Source organism: Canis lupus, chromosome X (assembly GCF_011100685.1).
Source record: "Canis lupus familiaris isolate Mischka breed German Shepherd chromosome X, alternate assembly UU_Cfam_GSD_1.0, whole genome shotgun sequence".
Classification (NCBI taxonomy): domain Eukaryota; kingdom Metazoa; phylum Chordata; class Mammalia; order Carnivora; family Canidae; genus Canis; species Canis lupus.
In genome coordinates this window covers 56,535,810-56,556,444 of record NC_049260.1, presented here as the reverse complement: position 1 = coordinate 56,556,444, position 20,635 = coordinate 56,535,810, and the positions used below count along the sequence as shown (strand labels likewise).

The 20,635-nt window shown below is 50.6% G+C and overlaps 1 protein-coding gene across 6 annotated transcripts; it reads left to right on the top strand.

Annotated features, from left to right (window-relative positions):
- The first annotated feature begins 8,806 nt into the window (after positions 1 to 8,806).
- CITED1 (Cbp/p300 interacting transactivator with Glu/Asp rich carboxy-terminal domain 1) lies at positions 8,807 to 14,438 on the top strand. Of its 6 annotated transcripts, none has more exons than XM_038587709.1 (4): positions 8,807 to 9,117; positions 10,741 to 10,861; positions 13,120 to 13,244; positions 13,833 to 14,438. In XM_038587709.1, exons 2-4 carry the CDS (start codon positions 10,849 to 10,851, stop codon positions 14,358 to 14,360), a joined length of 666 nt encoding a protein of 221 aa, XP_038443637.1. In that variant the 5' UTR covers positions 8,807 to 9,117; positions 10,741 to 10,848; the 3' UTR covers positions 14,361 to 14,438. The 6 variants fall into 6 exon arrangements, with proteins under 6 accessions (XP_038443637.1, XP_038443639.1, XP_038443641.1 ...); XM_038587710.1 differs by lacking the exon at positions 8,807 to 9,117 and adding an exon at positions 9,644 to 9,662; XM_038587708.1 differs by lacking the exon at positions 8,807 to 9,117 and adding an exon at positions 9,843 to 10,434.
- Positions 14,439 to 20,635: the final 6,197 nt, after the last annotated feature.

The window sequence follows — 20,635 nt, the reverse complement described above, 5'->3', positions numbered from 1 at the left end:
TCAGTTTGCTGTGGGGATTAGGTGAGGGAAGTGTGGAACGTGAAGGACAGTGAGAGTCTGTCACCTACTAAGTGTTCAAGACTTGTAACCGTTGATTTATTTTTTATTTTTTTATTTTTTTTAATTTTTATTTATTCATGATAGGCACACAGTGAGAGAGAGAGGCAGAGACACAGGCAGAGGGAGAAGCAGGCTCCATGCACCGGGAGCCTGACGTGGGATTCGATCCCGGATCTCCAGGATCGTGCCCTGGGCCAAAGGCAGGCGCCAAACCGCTGCGCCACCCAGGGATCCCTATTTTTTATTATTCTTAAATATTTTATTTATTTATTTGAGAGAGAGAGAGAGAGAGAGAGAGAGAGAGCAGAGAGCACAAGCAGGGAGTAGAGGGGGAGAGGGAGTAGCAGACAAACACACCCCACTGAACAGGGACCTTGATGTAGGGCTCCATCCCAGGACCCTGGGATAATGACTTGAGCCAAAGGCAGACGTTTAACCCACTGAGCCACCCACACTCCCTCCACCATCAATGTTTTTAGTCAGAGCTAGTGGGAACAGAGCTAAACCTCCCCTGAGGTAGTGTCCTAAGGATCTGAGGCACTGCACGAATGCAGACCACAGACCCTGTGGTGATGTAGACTCATCTCTCTGTAGGACCTCCAAGTGTGCTTGTGCGGGCTGTACCCTGACAGGAACATCTGACATTCAGCTCGCCTGCATTTCTCTTGCCAAGCCATGTGCCCTGGGGTGAGGGTTGTGTAAATCCCAGAGGGAGCAGCACCTGTTTCTAATTAGTCCTCCCAGAGGCGGTGCCTATCTGTGATTAGCAGGAGGAGACTGTATGTGCTAGCTGAGGGGCACTGTCTCCGGGTGTCGAGGCAGGGGAGATGTCTTGGATAGCTGGGCTCATGGGCCTCTCTTCATGGCTGGCAGCAAAATTTGCACCCTGACCCCCCCCCCCGAGGTACTCTGATCCTCCATCCATCCCCAGTTCTGATTGATAATCCCCAAGGGGACAAGTGTCTGTGGCTGTGGGGACCTGAGGAAATATTTATTTCCAGGCCCCCAGGTTATACACGCAGGATGAATCCTCACCACGTTCACTCGGCCACACTTGTCTGAGCCAACCCCAGATCCAGGGTTAAGGGCCAGAAGAGGCCATAGGGCTAGCAGTTCAAGCTGAGAGACTTCCCCATGCCAGTGGGGGCTCTGATTGGAGGAAAACTGGGGTCCATGAATGGAAGAGAACATCTCCGATGCAGCCCAAGAAAAGTGAGCATGGGGACGTGCTCCTGGCACTGAGACAAGACTGGGGGCCAAGGGGCTGCTCCATCACCTCAGAATTCAGGTAAGGGGAGCAGTTTCAACCCGATGGTGCAGGGAGCAGGACCAGGCCAACATGGTCTCACCCTTCTAAGGATGAAGTAAGCCAAGAGACACCACTAACCTGAGTGGCAGGTCACAGAAAAGGCAGAGTGAACAACACCCCAAAAGGCTTATGTTCTAGAAGCTGAAGTGAAACTAGGGAAGGCCTGGCATGCTTCAGCCCTTGCCAAAACATACTTAGCAAAGTGAACTGAGGTCCCTATCACTCTCTGGTGTTGGGGAGTTCTTGGACTGAGAACCCTCACACTGCCCGTTAAGACCTTGAAATGAAGCATGTGTCCACAATTGTGCTGGGCTGGAAGGACCACAGAGGGAAGAGAAAGGGGAACTGCTGAAAACCCAGTGTCCTGGGCCTCCAAGCAGAAAGCCCCTCTCTGTGCCAATGGAGGAAGGCAGGGAAAAGTTCCCCACGGTTTGGCTGAGAGTCATTCTGCCGATTGCTCTTTTTGACACACCTCACACTTTCTTTCCAGTCCTATATTCCTGGCTGTGTGCAAACTATTTCCACTTGGATGTTCTGCCAGCAAGCTTAAACTAAACATGCTTAAAGCAGAGTTTCTTTTCCCCCCACAAAGCCTCACACCTTCCCAAGGCCTCTAGCTTCACTGTTGACACCCGAATAGCCCAGGGCCTGGCAGCCCCAGCTGTTTCTCCTCCACCCCTGCACTAGCGCCTCTCTTTCCCTTCTTCCCTGCCTGCCTGCCTTTGAACCGGGTGCTCTTCCCCAGGGGTAACACTCCTCAGAGTTGTCTTTGGCATCCCGAGGCTGCAGCCCTTTACTGCCCTGCCCCTCAGTCCTGGAGATTCCTGCCAGGGCACCTAGCTGGGCTCCATACTCTGGGTCTTTCCCTCAGGCTGAGCCACACATGCCTCCTGGCTACAAACAGTGATCATTTGCTGCAATTGTTGTGGTAGAGGATCCATTCTAGGGTGCCCGAGTGGCTCAGCCAGTTAAGCGTCTGCCTTCAGCTCAGGTCATGATCCTGGAATCCTGGGATCCAGCCTGTATCTGGCATAGGGCTCCCTGCTTAGTGGGGAGCCTGCTTCTCCCTCTGCTCCTCCCCCCTGCTCATGCTCCCTCTCTCACTCACTCTTTCCCTGCCTCTCAAATAAATAAAATCTTTAAAAAAAAATGGATTCCTTCCAGAAGAAAGGAAAGCATAGACACAGAGTAACAGTGGAGCAAGTAGCCTAACGGGAAGAGCTTGGCCTTAGGAGTGAGTCAGAGCTGGCGGGGCATCCCGGCTCTGTGATCTTGGTCTGCTTATTTCACTTCTCTGGGCCTCACGCTGTTCTCTGTAAAGCAGGGATGACAGTGTCCATTTCCTAGATTTCCTGTGAAGCCGAATACTCAAGGGGCTGTGTACCTGAATAACATCCCCCGTCTGCTGGAGTGGGCACAGAATTGGAAAGACAGTCCCCGAGGATGCGAGCAGCTGGGGGGGACCATACTTGTTTGTATATTTGCGGTTTTCCCCATTATGTATAAATAATAGGAAATCAAGTAGGGAATCAATTTAACTGTACCTGATTTTTGGTTCCAACCCCTGCTCCCCCCCCCCCCCGCCCCCCCCGCACTGCCCCTTGTGTAAACAGGAAACCAAGGCTACAATCTAGGAAGCTGATTAGAGTGCCCAAGGATGCCATGTTATCTCTGCTTGTCTCAATTTTCCTTTCCCAAGGCCCTTTCCCCACTACTAATCCCGTGCCCCCTCTTCTTCATCTCCTCTTCTTTTCAGTTCTGCTCCTCCTCCTCTTCCTCCTTTTTTTGTAATACTGGAGCAGAAGCTAGTGCCAGTCCAAGCCTGCTGGCCTGGGGCAAAGGAATGTGGCCACTCCCTCCCAGGGGCGGCCAGGCCCAGGCACTCACTCAGGCTGGCAGCGCAGGCGGCAGGCGTGGAGCTGGGGAGGCTCCCAGCACCTTGCTCTGAGGGGCTGGAAAGTGCAACAGACGTTAGCTCATCACTCCCTGGCAGAGGCCGACCAGTCTGCTATTCTCACTAGCATCTTCCAGATGGGGAAATGGAGGCACGACTACATGCCCTGTGGTTGCAGACTCACAGGGCCCCACGGGAGCTTCTGGGTCTCCAGATGGAAGAAGGGGCGAAGGGCCCCCCAGACTTCCCCAGATGGACTTCTGCTCCTTGAGATAGGGTGGAGGGGGCAGAGAGGGAGGAAGGATATAGGGGGGAACTGTGGTCCAGACTGCAGTATCTGAAGGGGGCATGAGAGAAGAATGGGAGGGGAGTACTAGGACCCACCATCTCCTAAGCCCCCTGCCTCCACCAGCTTCACTCACTAGCCCATTAGGAATGACTCACCACTCTTACCAAGAACGTTTGCCCCACTCATCACCTCTAAGTGAGAGGCCACACAGATAAAGTTTGCATGGGCAGAGAGCAAAAGGGTTAACGATGATGTGGTTAGGTTATTATGTTTTCCTCCTGATGCTTTTCTGTTATTTCCAAATTCTGAGCAGGGAACAATTATGACATTTAGAACCAGACAAAATGTTAATTATTTTTAATTATTAAAAAGAAGAAGCAACTGGGATGTGGTGATGAGCCCTGGGCTTGGAATAAGGGGCCCCACGTCAAGCCCACTCTCACTTCTCAGTTGTGTGACCTAGGGCAAGTGATTTCACCTCTTGGAATCTCTGTCTTCTATGTAATGGAAACATAAATAAGTAAATATTTTCAAACATATACAAGTAAACATTGCAATGAAGGCCTGTGTACCATCTTCAACAATTATCATTTTATTTTATTTATATCCCCACCCACCTCACCCCTGTCACCACTGGAATATTCCAAAATAAATCCCAGACATGCCCTTTGTTTCCATAAATAATTCAGTATTAAACTTCTTTTTACATTTTTCTTAATTACAATACATGATGACTGTAGAAAACTTAGAAAATGAAGAAATAATATACAAAGAAGAAAACAAAAAACCCATAACTGTGCCACCCAGAGGTAACATTTTAGAGTGGTCTGTTATTTATTCCATGCACATATATATACATTACATATATACATTTTTTAATGTTTTATTTATTTATTTATTTATTTGAGAGAGAGTGAGAACCAGAGAGATCAAAGATGGAGAGGGAGAAGCAGACTCACTTGCCAAGCAGCGAGCCCGTTGGGGGACTAGATCCCAGGACCCCGAGATCATGACCTGAGCCGAAGGCAGACACTTAACCCACTGAGCCACCCAGGCACCCCTAAATATGTACATTTTTAACAAATGTGGGACCCTACTGTATATACCACTTGTAGATATCGCTTCATTTAAATTACAGATGTAATAAAACCATACTACAGAAAAGTCAAGAAAAGATGGAAATTATCCATAATCCTTTACCACCAATATAAAACCTGTTAATACTTTAATATTTTTCCTTCCCATCTTTTTTTTAAGATTTCATTTATTTATTCATGAGAGAGAGAGAGAGAGAGAGAGGCAGAGACATAGGCAGAAGGAGAAGCAGGCCCTCTGCAGGGACTAGATCCCAGGACCGACCCCAGAATCTCGATCCCAGGACCCCAGGATCACGATCTGAGCCAAAGGCAGATGCTCAACCACTGAGCCACCCAGGCATCCCTCCTCCCCATTTTTTCAACTAACATATATACTTTTAACACAAGTGGGATCATCCTAATCATGCACTTTTCAAATTATAAATCTTTTATTTGCAAGAAAATAACATAATCGCATGGCAGAAAAATTTTAAAAAGGAAAAAAGAAAACTATCACCCATAATTCCATCACTCAATTATAATTACTGTTAACATTTTGGTGTATTTACTTCCAAATTTTTATGCACATTTAACTTTAACAAAAGTGGGAGCATACCATATATGCAGTTCATTAACCATAAATTTATATTTAATTATAAGAAAAAAATCATATTGCATAACATGGAAAAAAGAGAAAAAAATCACTCATAATCCTACCACCCTACTGACCCTGTTGTTGGTTTGGTGTTTTCCTGACCATTGCTTCATCACCCATATTCATACATGGTTGGAAACATAGTATTTAATTTTCTACTCTGTGCTCCTTGCAACGTGGCATCATATTTATGCAACTTTGTACCCAGTATTTTTAAATTTTTTTGTTGTGAACATTTTCCCATGAATAAAAGAGTTTTAGAAATCAGGATGGGGGGGTGTGGGTGTGTCAAGGTAACAAGGTATGTCCTTCCCATAGACATTTGATTGCTTTTTATTTTTCATTGTTATAAAACAATTCTGATCCAAACATTCTTTTTTTAAAGATTATTTATTTATTTATTTATTTATTTATTTATTTATTTATTTATTTATTTATTCATGAGAGACAGACAGAGAGGGAGAGAGAGAGAGAGGCAGAGGGAGGGGGAGAAGCAGTCTCTATGCAGGGAGCCCAACATGGGACTCCAGGATCACTCCCAGGGCCTATGAAGGCAGACGCTAAACCACTGAGCCACTGGGGCTTCCCTGCTCCAAACATTCTTGAACAAAGACATGCTTTTTAAATCATCTATACACATACTGAGTATATGCTTCTGGAGACCACTCTAGCTGTTTACTGGCTGTCCCGTAAAAAGTGGTCATCTTTTATTGGTACCTAATTTACTCCTGTCACATGGTCAACCAAGGGACAGCCCTTGGTTCTGGAGGATGGGATTTTGAGAACAAATCTGCATTTTCCTCTCCCTCCCCTTCCTGAGTTTCTAGATCTCCTTCATCCCCTCTCACCCTGGTTTTTGAAATTAAACAGTCAGTATTATTGAACTTGAAGTGTAGGAGCTGAGACAGGGCTTTGAGGCGAAAGGAAAAGGATCACTTGGCGGGATGAGCACTGGGTGGTATGCTATATGTTGGCAAATTGAACTCCAATTAAAAAAAATAATTTTAAAAAAGAAAAGAATCACAAGGCACAATAACAGTATTTGTTGACTGCTCACTACACAGCAGGCACCAACCGGGCTAAGCTTTTCCCTGGATCCTTGCAACAAACCCACAGAGTTTCTACCATTATCATCCCCATTTAACAGACCAGAAAGCCAAGGCCCAAAGAATGAAGCCACTTGGCCTGATATCACACAGCTAGTAAATGGCAGTGTAGGAATAAAAACCCAAGCAGACTGACCCCTCTGAACGTGCACTCTCGACCACCAGTCTAGACAGCCACCTTCTCCTCCCAGGCCGGTTCACCTTTGGTAAACCCTACCTCGAAGGACTGTCGTGGGAATTAAATTAGATGATGGATGGGAACATGCTAGGCCCAATGCTGGCACACAGAAGATTCTTGCGGGGTAACCATCCTTGTCCTCTCCTTGCTTCCTGAGCTCCCAATCTTGTTGCCAAGTTAGAGATAAGAGTTCAGCAGAGAGCTCTGAGCTAGGCTGGAGCCGACTGGGAAGTCTGTGATCCGGAGCAAATGTGCAGCTAGATTCAAATGTCTCCTTTGCTCTCTCCCTGCATCAGCAACTCCTCTCCCATCTCCCCTAAAAGGAGAGGGGTGGCTTTTGTGCTCCACAACTGAGTGCTTGAAGCCCCCCCCTTTCCTGCCCCCCGGGAGATGGACAGCGGAGATGACAGGAAGTCACCAGCGGGGAGACCCTCTCCGCACGTGGGCACAGAGAATTGTGGCGGAGGGCGCTCCTTTTTCTGCCCTTCAATGGTCCGGATGGGGGAGGGGGCTGGCTGTTGAGCAACTGCTCCGGAGACACTCCAGAAGCCGAGATGAACATATGCCTCTTTCTAACAATTGGTCTGGGAGCCATCCAATAGATGGAGGGCGGATCCGACACCTCCCGGATCCGGAGCCTGCAGCCGAGCCTCTGCCGCCGTTTCCAGACCCGCTGCCGAGAGGGGGCGGAAGGGGAGGGCAGGTCGGAGGTCCAAATTAGCAACACACAATCAGAAAGCCCAGGTTCGCTCACTTCACACAAACACCAAGACGGCTTGCCTGTGTATTTCACAGGCAAACTCTGTAGGGTTTTAGGGTCCCGACTGATCCCGCCTTTTATCAGAGGCAAACTGGGCACTGCCCACGATCTCTGGGCAAAGTGAGAAATGGGGTGTGGGGGGGAGGGGTTGTTACTGGGGTTTGTGTTGAGGCGAGGTGAGGGGAAGGAATGGAGCCGCGCGCAAAGCAGCTTCTGGAGCTGGGGAAGGGGTTTAGCTGGCGACTGGAGCGCGTCCTGAGCGTCCTCCAGGTGTTAAGGAAAGGCCTCCATCTGTCCGCCCCCCTTGGCTCCCCATCTTTATGTCAGTAAACCGGTTAGTCCGTCAGCAAACAGAACTTTGTTCAAAGAGCAAATGCAGGGCGCTTAGGGAAAAGGGGGTGGGGGGAGCGAGGAAGTAAGGAAGAAAGAAAAAAAATGAAAGAAGAAAAAAGAAAAGACCTTTAGGTCTTCAAATCCAATTAAGAAGACAAAAGGCATACATAGTGAAAATGACTTCAGGACATTCCCTCACCTCTTTTTTTTTCTTAACATCAGGACTTTTTAAAAAGAGCATGTTTTATAAACCGTGTAAAATGAGTAGTTGCTTAAAGGGGCCAAAAATGGAGCTTGGTACAGAAATAATCCTGTTGTCCTTCCTGTAGGAGGTGAGATGGGAGCTTGTTGGCCACAAGGAACAGGAACTGAGATGGAGAGGAAACCCTGTAAGACAGTATCCCAACCTGAGAAATATATGCTCCAGATGCAAAATGTTATACCTGCTAGATGGGAATGGGTATATAATCGTAATAACATAACCTGGCATCATGGAAATTCAGAAGGAATCCCCTCGAACTCCAGAGCAAGCTCTTCGGACCCGGCTGCTAGTTCTTGGCTTTTCCGCGTGCCTCTAAGCCATATCACCGCGTCGCATCCCGCCAGCCTCCTTCCGCCTGGGATGACCACAGGAGAGAATCCCTCGACCCCAACCCCTGCTCAAGCCTTCGAGGGAAACCGCCGCTGCTGGATCGGCCCTCCATGAGGCTCTGCCCGGAATCTGGGGACTTCAAGGGGAAAGGGACTCCCAGCCTCAGCCCTTCCACAAGATGGTGCGGCCCAAAGGGGGCAAACGGGCTCCAAGGAAGCCCCGCAGAAAACTCCAATCATGCCCCGCCGGCACCCGCCCCGTCCCGAGTGCGCCCCCTTCCCCGGGCCATTCCCTGAGCCCAGAGCTCTACTCCCACCCCCCACCCCGCAACCCCCTGAAGCCCGCTCGGGCCACCTCACTAGATTTAGGTCAGAAAATAGACACTAACAGCTCTCCCTCGCCTCAGCGAAATTGCTAAGTGGAATTTATTGGGCAAGTCCATGCAGGGCGGTGGGGAGAGACCAGGTCCCGGGCACCGGCCCCCCACAGCTTTAGGAGCGCAGGCGTCGGCTTGGGGCTCAAGGCGCAGGGTGCCCACGGCCTGGGCCCGCCAGCTCCACCCCGGGAACCACGGATGGTCTCCGGCGCTGCCGGACCCGCGGGCCGCTCGGACTCCGTTCCCCAGCCGGCCCTTCGCTTTCACACGATCCGCGGTGACTGCACCAGCTTGAGCGCCTTTAAAGGGCCACACACGCCAGCACCGCTATAAAATGTTCCCAGCGGCACAGCTGCAGAAGGGGCACCGCTGAGCTGCGGAGAGGAGGTTCGCTCCGCCCGGCTGCTCGCCCGCAGCCCGCCTGCGAGGAGTCGTTCCCGGAGAGGAGGAAGAGGGCTGAGGAAGGCATAGCACCCGCTCTGGCCCTCGGTGAGTATCCAGTTCAGATTTTGCCACCAACTCGCCCACGAGCCAGGACATGTGCTAATAATGCCCTAAGCCGGTTATAAAGACGTGGAAATTGGGGGGAGAGGGGAAAAAGGGGAGGGGGGGAAGGGTCTGTCCTTCCTGGGATTCCTAGCCGAGTCCAGCCTGCTGCCGTGTGCGTGTGCGTCAAGGCTCTCCGGGCGGCAATGGGGGCTTGAGAACCGGGTACCCTGGCGCCGGGAAGGGAGCGCAGCGGCAGCCACCGCCACCGCCACCGCCCCGGAGTCAGGCGCCGAAGCTGCGGGCGGGCGGCCGGGCGGGCACGGGCGCGGGCCGGGGCTGCTTGGTGCGGCACTGTGCGGTGCGGCGGCGGCGCGGCGCGGCGGTGCGGGCTTTACCCAGGCGCCCTGGGGTCGGGTGGCACTGAGCGCGACCGGCTCGCGGCGGTGGTGGCGGCGTGCGTGCCAGGGGCTGGGGGCTCCGCTGCTTCGCCCGCGGCTCACCGGGCTCCGCGCTTCCCTCTCTCCAGGGCAGGCGGCCTCGCAGAGGTAAGCCAGGCCATCGGGCAGGGCGCTGGGTTGGTCGGCGGGGCCAGGGACTCCAGTCGAGCGGGTGTGGGGAGCGGGCGGCGGCCGGGCGGGCCGGGGGGGTTCCTGGGGGACTTGTTTTCTGTTTGAAAGCTGTTCTGCTGGGGGCAGAGGGGCCGCAGCCCGCCCGCCAGCTAGCCAGTTCGCTCGCCAGCGCGCCCGCCTGCTGGCCAGCGGGACCAGGCGCCCGCTTCTCCTGGGGAGACCGCAGCACCTTTTCTCCCCGCGCCCGCGCTTTCTCCAGCTTGGCTTCTACCGACTTTGCTAATCGCCCGGACCGCATCTGGACGCTTGGGCTCCGGGGCTGCACGAAGCTCAGGTTTCCTTCGCGGACTGGAGATGAGAGGGGCTTTGGGGGCCGAGTTCAGCGAATTGCGGGATGGAAGTTAGCGAATTTGGGCAACTTGCCTCTTCTGCCCAGCCGACCTTTACTCCCCCCCCCCACGCACGCCCGCACACCCACGCACACTCACGCACACACCCCTCTCCCTATAAATGAGGGCCGCGGAGCCGGGCCGCGCACTGTCTCTGCCTCGCTGGACTTGGAGTCAGACAGACCTGGCTGCGAATCCCGACTCCGCCACTTTCTAGCGCTGTGACGTTGGGCAAGTTACCGAACCTCTCCGAGCCTGTCTCACTCTTCTCGTAACGGGCTTCTAGCACTGACTACAGGCACTTTGGCTAGGGGATAGGCTCAGCCTGCGGCCGCAACGGATAACTCAGCGGAGGCTCAGTAAGTGTTGGTGAGGCGCGGGAGTGGCCGCCGCCGCCGCTGAGTGCACCCCCGCGCGCGGAAAGACCACGGGGCCCCAAACTCGCTGCAGAGGCCGAGACCCAGTGTCCCTCTCCACCTGCGCATCCAATCTCTACGATCGGTTCCTGATAACAGCACTTGCGGGAGCGAACGCTCAGGGCCCCGGTGGCCTGGATGCTCTCGCCCACCGTGCAGGGATGCTCCCAGCTGCCCCCAACTCCCGCAGATCCACCTGGGATGCGGCAAGGAGGGCAGCCGAGCTGTCCACAAACAATGGGCCTTTAGTTTTCAGGTGGCGAAACTGACTGGTCTGGTTAGAGCACGTCCAAGCCAAGCCGCAGTACTGTTTGGATTTTTAAATTTCTCCTTCTGAGTGAGAAAATAGCAATCGAGATGGAGCCATCCGGTTGGTGCCATTTTAACTTTTGGTCCCCCAACAGGTCAAAGACGCGGCCCCCCTACCTGCCTCTCCCTTCTCTCTTCTTCCTCTTCCCTCCCCACCCCCATCTTGGCGGGAGGGGGCTGCCAGCCCAGGTGAAGATCTGTAGAGAAGGGAGGGCTGCGGGACCGGGAACTGGTGGCGGGGGCCCACGAGGCACCAGCGGGCGCGGAGGCACTTGTTGCTCCGGGTTGTTCAGCTGCCTCTCGCAGCGGTTGCACAGTGGTCAGCTCAAAGCTTGCATAGCCGGCCGGGACGTTTCCGCGCTCCTAAGCTTTGCCTTCGAATGGGATGGGCGGCAGAGTGGGGACAGAGACTCGGGGAAGCAGGGACGGGGGGCTGGGGGGGCGGGGGGTGCAGGGGATTCCGATCGAAATGCTATTGCCTCTTCAGACGGATTTACTAACACTTACTGAGCGCCCACAGAGCCCAGACCCAGGCCAGGGGTCAGGGCGGGTGAAGAGGTGGGGATGATGGGAGGCCTCAGATTGGAATGCAAACAGGGTCCCGCCTATGGGGAGCTCCCAGCCTGAAAGGGGAGACAGGGTAAAATGGTCTTCCCCAGGAACTGATATCAGAACAGAGATACTTTTTTTCTTGTTCTCCCCCCTCCCCTTTTTTTGTACTTCTTTTTCCTCTCCTCTGTTTCTTTTTGTTATTGTTGTTCATGCTGGTGTTTTTTCTTCTGTACATTCGGGTCCTAGGGCAGAAGCAAGGGAGGCTGAATAGGAAGAGAGGGGAGATGGTCAAGCTCTCCCCACCCCAGATATTTTTCTTTGAACGTGAGAATCCTTGATACCAAAGGTGCTGAGCTCCTAAAGATGACATGGATTAGACTCCTTGTCTAATGATCACTGGCTTGAAATAGTCTCCGGTTGCCTCAGAGAAGACAAGGGCTCTCCAATCAAGCAGCAGTGGCAAACACAGAAACTGATTTTCTCCTGTTTTCTCCCCACCCCCTTCTTCCTTTCTGTTTTCCTTGCCTCCTTCCCCTATAAATGGCGATAATAGAGTTAGTAAGCAATGACTTTCTAGAAGGGTCTGAACAGATTTCTAATGACCACTAGGAAGAGGGAGGCATGGAGAATTCAAACCTTGCTGGACAGATTAGAGATCCTTTTTAAGGTCCTGTAGAATCTTTGGGCTAAGAGGTATTTCTAAATATGCAATGCTACATCTCCAACTCATCATGAAGGCTAGAATATAGGGGGCTTAAAAGAAAAAAACAAGCTTCTAGGAAAATAAGTTGAGCTTTTTCAGAGATTTTTAGTTTTCTGGCTTGGGGGCATTCCTTTTCCTCCTCATCCCCTTATTCTCTGGCACTTGGGCTAGGGAATCATTTCTTCAGGAACCGTTTGAATCATTCCAGGTGTGATGACTTGGTCAGTGGCCAGGTGACACTTACGGCTAGAGGAGTACTAGATCCCGCTCCCAGAACCACAGCAACCTGATGGGAAAGCCATTGGAGCTCCGTGCCTTGGTTTCCCCCCAGGAAGAATCATGCCCACCTGTCACTACAGATGGTGTGGCTGGGCTCAGAGCCGATATCGTGGGAAAGTCCAGTGCTGCCAGGGTTGTCTGGGAGGCGTGGAGGAAATTGAGACACTGCTAGCTGCTCTCTGGCTGCCTTAGTGCCTCCAGACTACCCTGATCGGCCAGACTTCTCTCACATCCATGCCTGAGGCAGGGCTCTGGAGCCCCACAGCATTAGCTCTGGGGACTCATTCCTTCCCTGAGTAGAAGCATCCAGAGCTTCCCAGGTCTTCCTTGCCATTGGTCCTTCCTACTTTCTCCCAATCCCAGGGGAGGCCCCCAGGTCTCCAACCTGGGTGCCTGCTGGTGGCCCATTGAGAAAGCATGCTACTCGCTCGGGGACATCCCTGCCCTCAGAATCAGAAACAGCACATCTCACACACACACTTGAGGTCTCTGAAGTCACTCGCATGAGGAAACAGTCACGTGTGTCCCCTCTTGGTGTGATATGAGAAACTTGCTGCTGGGGGGGGGGGGGGCGTGGACCCTGGCAAAATCAAGCACCTTTGCTGCCTCAGGCAAATGTTCTAGCTTGATCTCCTCCCTCTGCTCAGGTGGTGTCTGGTCTTGGGTCTAAACCTGTTACCATCCTTGCCTTGGAGCTGTGTGGAGTTGCCCTGCTCAGGGCTTTGCTAGTGCTTTCTCAGTCAACAAAGCCTTTGTCCTTATTACCTCGTTTCCCTCACATACAGCACAAAAGCTCCAGCTGACAGCACCATCTCCCACCAATTTATCCAACCTCTGCCAACGCTCTGAAATGCCAACTATGTCAAGGCCTGCACTTGATGTCAAGGGTGGCACCTCGCCTGCGAAGGAGGTAACTTCTGCCATCTTGCAGATGGAGATACCCAGGCATGGAAAGGTGGCCTGGTCTGGGCCTTGTGATAGGCCCTCCTGTACCTATCTAGTATCTAGCATCCTTTAGCAGAAAGGAGACAACAGGACTCTCTCTGGGAAGAATGAGAATAGATTCTGCCTAAATGTGGTCAAATCAAATGCACTGGGGTGTTGAAAGATGGCACAGAAGGGAACAGAGAACCCAAGGTGCCACGGGGCCACTCCTTTAATGAGATGGCTGTGAAGGCTGAGAAGAAAGCCCATGAGATGCCCTTTTCTGAATGGTGACATGAAGGAAGGGTCAGGGAAAGAGAGATGAAAGCAACCAACCCACTTAGGATGGCGAGTGCCCAGCACGGAGCACTTGGGTCTGAGCTCAGTGCTCGGAACCATGGTAGCAAGAGGATACTCAAGCTGGGAGCCTAACTTTCCAGGGGGGCCTTCATGCTCTGTCCTCACCACTAGCCCCCTAATGAAGTACATGTAGTGGCTCACTGAGCCCGATGAGGCTGGTGATGGACAAACCAGGGCCAGGGGTACGAAGCTATGCCTTTTCTCTTTCTTGTAGGATGCCAACCAAGAGATGAGTTCTTTGGCCTACTCTAATATGGGTATGAAAGATCGCAAAGCAGTGGCCATCCTTCACTACCCCGGGGTAGCCACAAACGGAACCAAGGCCAGTGGGGCTCCCACTAGTTCCTCGGGATCTCCATCTCCAATAAGCTCTCCTACTGCCACCCCTCCCACTAAACCCCCACCCTTCAACCTGCACCCTGCCCCTCATCTGCTGGCCAGTATGCAGCTGCAGAAACTTAATAGCCAGTATCATGGGATGGCTGCCGCCACTCCGGGACAAGCTGGGGAGGCAGGGCCCCTACAAAACTGGGGCTTTGGGGCTCAGGTGGGAGGGGCGGGGTCACTCTCTCCTTCTACTGGTGCCCAGAGCCCTGCTATCATTGACTCCGACCCAGTGGATGAAGAGGTGCTGATGTCCCTGGTAGTGGAACTGGGACTGGACCGAGCCAATGAGCTTCCGGAGCTGTGGCTGGGACAGAATGAGTTTGACTTCACTGCGGACTTTCCATCTGGCTGCTGATGCTAACTGCCACTAAAGATGGAGGAAGAAAGCCACCAATTCTGTTGTAAATAAAAATAAAAGTTACTTACAAAGTAATGGGCCAGCTGGAGGTGTTCTTCCTTGAGGTCTAAAGGTATGTAGCATGGTCTGGCATTACTTTGAGCAATTCTGAGGCCATGGTGGGGCTGTGGGTAGATAATTGGGAGGAAGCTGGACAGTGTGGGAGGAAGGGGGGAGGCACAGAGGGGGCTGCTCACTGAATTCCTCCTGCCACTGCCACTGCCCTTATCTCTCCAGAATCCTGAGTACCCAGCCTCACTGCCCTGAGACCTCAGGAATGTACACTGTCCTCTTCAAGGTTGAATACAGGGGCCAGTCAGAGGCAGGCTCAGATGAGAGACTCATTTAGACCCTCTTCAGCCTCCTTGCCACTTGCACATGCAAGCCTAAAGTGTTGCCCTGACCACATGATACCCACTTTACAACTCTAAAGGTCACCCTACCCACTCTCTAGGCCCCAATCTAATTGACCCCTTAAGGCCACTCCTTTGCCCTGTTGCCTATTGGCAATAGATGGGACCTACTAAACATCCCACTCCATAGGAGCTCCGATCTCGCTGGAAAATTGCAAACATAGCAGACTCTCATGATGACACTGTAGGATCCTGGGGGCCTTCTTCAATTCCTTCCAACAGTTGTTCAACCCTTCCCTCCAAGCATGGGACACTCAGCTGGTGTGAGTGTCCTCCTAACTCTGGGCCTCCTGGCCCACGCTGTATGGGGACAACCTGTTCCTTTAGGCTGGCCTCTTCATCTTAGAGATGATTTCAGTATTTACGAATATAGCCTTTGCTCTTAGATTAACTGCAGAGGAGGCAGTGGCTTCAGAAGCACGCCATGTGACAAGACAGTAGCATTGAATTGGATCCCGACCTTGGGGGTGCCAGCCCCATCCCCATGTTGACACACCCCAAGAGCCAGGAGGCCCCTCTACCTATATTTCAGACTCCTAGAGACATTCTCACTTGGATATGGCAAAACTAAACAATTTCTCAGGACTAGTGTCATGCCTGTCCCATAGCAAGTGTTTTCAAAATGTTTCCCATTGGCGGAGGCAATACATTGGGTTCCACACTCCCCGAACACCTGCTCTGAGCCAGGCACTCTGCTAGGCACTGGGAGCATGAATTAGATAAAGTTTCTTTTTTTTAACTATAAAAGACTCTTTTTTAAAGATTTTATTTATTTATTTATTCATGAGAGATACACAGAGAGAGGCAGAGACACAGGCAGAGGGAGAAGCAGGCTCCATGCAGGGAGCCCGATGAGGGACTCAATCCCGGAACTCCAGGATCACGCCCTGGGCCGAAGGCAGGTGCCAAACCGCTAAGCCACCCAGGGATCCCCACAGATAAAGTTTCTACCTTTGAGGATGCTCCCCCTCTAGAAAGAAAAAGGCACCACAAATTACCATAAAACACAGCATTTCCCATAACACAGGGAACGTGCTGTTTGATCTCAGAAAAGGAAACAGCTCCATCTGCCTGGGAAATCTGGGGAAGGCTTCCTGTTCTTGAACTACTTCATTTGTTTGTTTTTATATCTCACAAGTAATAAATATATGATATGATCTCCTTGTGAAAAGTAGAAACTTGACAGATAAGGCCAAAGTACGCTTTGACCAACTCTCTCCCTCAATCCTGATCACCTCTGGCCCTCCGGAGAGGCAGCAGCTGTTTATCTGTTTGTGGTATATCTTCACTGGCCTTACTCTATGCCTTTACACAAAGAGCTATCTACCCCTAGAAACAATTGGGTTTTAAAAATAAGACTGGGCAGTCCAGGTGGCTCAGCGGTTTAGTGTTGCCTTCAGCCCAGGGTGTGATCCTGGAGATCCGGGATCAAGTCCCATGTCGGGTTCCCTGCATGGAGCCTGCTTCTCCCTCTGCCTGTGTCTGTGCCTCTCTCTCTCTCTCTCTCTCTCTGTGTGTGTGTGTGTGTGTCTCATGAATAAATAAACAAGATCCTTAAAAAAATAAAAATAAATAAAAATAAAAATAAGACTAAATTCAGCCAGCAAAAGAATGAGTGAGGGGAAAAGCTCTTGTGCAGGTACAGGTTCCCGAAAGGGGCTGTGATGGCTAAGAAGTTCGACGTGCAGTGTCACAGGGCTGAGAGGAGTTTGTGAGGAGACATGCAGGGGAAGTTTGCAAGAGGCAGAGCACACGAGGCCTTCCACACCAGGTGAGGAGTGTGTCTTTATCCTTAGTACCACTGGCCCGGTGGCTGAGGAATAACCTTGAAGTTTGTAGAAGAGCAAAAAATTAACCCACTTTTGTTTTTAGGATGATCCCACTGAAGATGGCTGGTTAGATTCATCTAAGGCTTCCAACAGGAAGATGTGGGGGTACTCAGAGGATCGGTATGGCAAGGGTAGGAAAACAAAGAGAAGAACAGAAGCCTGGGATAATGGGGCGGCATTGAGGGCCTGCAGCTCTGTGTGTGGGGAACAGAACAGGATTGGAGGAGGCATGAAGTGAAGGGGGAAGGAAGGAAGCTGTGATTGGCAGTAGGCTTTCAGAATCTGGACAGTTCTAGGGGCAGCTGAGGTGGTCTTAGGAATGGACTTTTATCTAAAGCAGAACAGCAGGATGGCAAGAACCTAGCCCCTAAAAGTCTGGGGGGTTCAAGGTCCTGCCCCTGCTGGGCCTTTACAAAACACGACTCCAGCCAAACAAAATAAGTTAGCAAGCTGGATCTAGCACATGGTCCCAGCTTGCTACCCCTGAATTCTGTGAGCTCTGGGGCCCCCAGGAGCCAGCCACCCTTGGGGCCAGTGCCTCTGTGAGAGGGAGGGACTTCCTCGGAATTGTGGAGGTGACAGGAGTGCCACTAGGATAAGCAGGTAGTAGCAGGGAATGGACTGGGCATCCCTCAAGAGGGCACAGTGGAGGAGGGAGAACAGGAATTTGGAGGTGACAATCTTGTTTCCCAGTGCCAGGGTGCCAGAACTGTGGCCAACTGGGCAGTCTCCTCTCCAGAGGGCTTGCAGGGAGGTAGAGGCAGGGAGCATCCTCTAGGGAGAGCCAGGGCTCTGCTTAGGTGAGGAGGGGATGGGCGCGGTTTATTGCCTGAGAAAGCGCAGGAGTGAGGGAATGTCAAGGGCACAGCTGGGGAAAGGCAGGGAATGCTCTGCCCCTGCTCCACCACTTCATGTTCCTGCCTCTCATACAACACAGCTAGACACATGCATTAGGCTACCAGAATTTTCCTGAAGCCAGCTCTAAGTCTTGCTCTGGGGGGCCAGGAGGCAAGGTTTCCAGATGCACACTACCTACCGGCAAGGAACCCCTAACCTGGGAGCAGATGAAAGTGTGGGCACTCTGAGTGCCTCCTAGAGACCAGGAGCTGTGTTGATCCCTAAGGACAAATGAGGGAGACCCTGTCTCTACTATCAAGGAACTCACAGTCCAGTGACAGAAACAGCCCTCATCTTGAAGGATGAATTGGATTTCCGCAAGGCAGTAATGCTGGTGGGGGACCAAAGGGGAAGGCATGGCCTTCAGGCACAGGGAGAATTTGAAGCACGAATAAAAATATAAAATCAAGGCATGGTAGAAACCAGAACCAAGCGTTAGAAACCCTGCAGCTCTTTCAGGAAGAGCAGCAGGTCCAGCAGTGCGACTTCCTTGAAGGACAGAGGGCCAAGAGAAGGTAAGTCAGAATCGAATCTTGCAGAGGTTTGTACTTTATTCCAGAAGCAAAGGGGGAGCTTTTCTTCCACAAACACGAACTGACCGCCTCCTGTGGACCAGGAGCATGTGAAACACGAGGAATATGTGGTGAGCATATTGCCCTGGCTCTTAATGAAACTTGAAGTTTAGCAAGGAGATAGACAACAATCACACAGATCATGGGACGATTGGGTGGCTCAGTGGTTGAGCATCTGCCTTTGGCTCAGAGTGTAATCCCAAGACCCTGGGATCGAGTCCCACATCAGGCTCCTCACAGGGAGCATACTTCTCCCTCTGCCTATGTCTCTGCCTCTCTCTGTGTTGCTCATTAATAAATAAATAAAACCTTAAAAAAAATCACACAGATCATCAAAATTACAAATCATGAGACATGACAGGAAGAAAAAGGTATAGGCACCGAAAAAGAGTGGAATGCGGGCTTAATTTCAACTGAGGGATTGGGAAGGGCTTTTGAAGGTTTTGAATAAGAGAGTGTTGTGGTCAGAGCTTGCATGAGGAAAATGTATCAGGCATAGTGTGCATGACCTATTGGAATTATGATAATGTTAGAAAGCTGTTACAGTAGTCAAGGCAAGGAGTGACAAAGACAGGAAATTATGATGAAAAGGTAGCATTTCAATGGGCAGTTGTTGTTCAATGAGAGTTTCACTTTTGCAAGATAAGAAAGTTCTAAAAAAAAGTTCTAGAAACCCATTGCACAACAATGTGAATAACTTAACACTACTGAACTGTATACTTCAAAATGGTTAAAATGGTAAATTTTATGTCTTGTGTGTTTTGCCAGTTTTTTTTAAAGATAGCATTTCAAAGTAGACAGGAAGTGGTGGACTATTCAATAAATGCTTAGGGACAACTGGATACACTACCTCACAATGTACACCAAGATGAATTCCAGATGGATAGAAGATTTAAAAATTCAAAAAGGAGGGATACCTGGGTGGCTCAGCAGTTGAATGTCTGCCTTCAACTCCAGGCGTGATCCCAGAGTCCCCAGATCAGGTCCCGCATTGGGCTCCTTGTGTGGAGCCTCCTTCTCCTCCCTCTGCCTGTGTCTCTATCTCTCTATGTATGTCTCTCATGAATAAATAAGTAAAATCTAAAAAATAAATAAATAAATAAATAAATAAATAAAAATTCAAAAAGGAAATTGTAAATGTACTAGAAGAAAATATGAGGGGATTTCAAATGAAAATATTGAAATCAGGAGGCCTTTCCAAGAATGACACAAAACCTAGAAGCTATGGAAAAGATTGATATATTCAACCACGTTTTTAAAAAACTTTGTGGCACAAACCACTATTGAAATGGCAAAATCCAAAGATAAACAAAAAGCTGGGGGAAACATCTGCCACTCACAGTGAATATGAAAACAACTCTTACAAATAAATACCTGAAACACCACCAGCCAATATAAAAATAAGCAAATAATGTCAAACAAAAGATATCAAAATGAAATATACAGAAAGAAATTAAAATGGCTTCAAAACTGATCAGAATACTCAAATGTTGGGATGCCTGGGTGGCTCAGTGGTTGAGTGTCTGCCTTCAGCTCAGGTCTTGATCCCGGGATCCAGGATCGAGTCCACATTGGGCTCCTTGCAGGGAGTCTGCTTCTCCCTCTGCCTATGTCTCTGCCTCTCTCTCTGCGTCTCTCATGAATAAATAAATAAAATCTTAAAAAAAAGATGCTTAAGTGAACTCATACTAAAAGAAATCTATTTCAAAACTATATTGGGGAACTCTGGTTCCAGAATAAGATGATGTTGACTCACTTTTCCCTGTTCCTCACCTTCTCATAGAACAACATACCCTAGAAATTGTTCAACAGACAATGATGAAAGGATTCTGAAAGTGGTGAATTTCCTTGGTTTTCTTTCTTCTTTTTTCCTCTTGCGGTGTGAGAAAATGTTTTTTTATTGAAGTATGGTTGGCAGGCAAAAATAATAGTTTCAGATATACAACATAGTCATTTGACATTTATACACATTATAAAATGTTGACCGTGATAAGTTGAGTTACCATCTGCCTCCTCCGTTTACCTTTAATCTCCTATATACTCCTAGACTGGGTGCCAAAGAAGCCAAAGCCCAAACCACCAAACCAACAGTTACACACACACACACACTCATGGGCTGGAGACCTACTGGGAGGATCGAGCCTACTCCACAACCAAAGTCCCAAAGGGTGGTCCTATCTGCTTGCAGCAACAAAGCCCTGGGCTCTCTCAGTCCCCACTCCAGAACCAGGCAGCCTGATTTGCCTGCAACAATAGCAGTAACAAAGCCCCATATCTCCCTACCCTCCACCCAGGGACACAAGGAAACCCAGGCACAGTGGCTTCTACAACCTTTCCCTCCCCCAGAAGATCACCCAGCAAAAACAGGCAATTCAGGGAAGCACCTTCTGCCCTGCAGACAGCCCCCCCACTCCCTCCCCACTCCCCACCCCCAGCAAGGATTGAGCGGGAGCCCCAGGGACAACAGAAAAATGAAGCAGACCAAAACAGCATTGTAAGGGGTTGGCAAACTAAACTGTCAC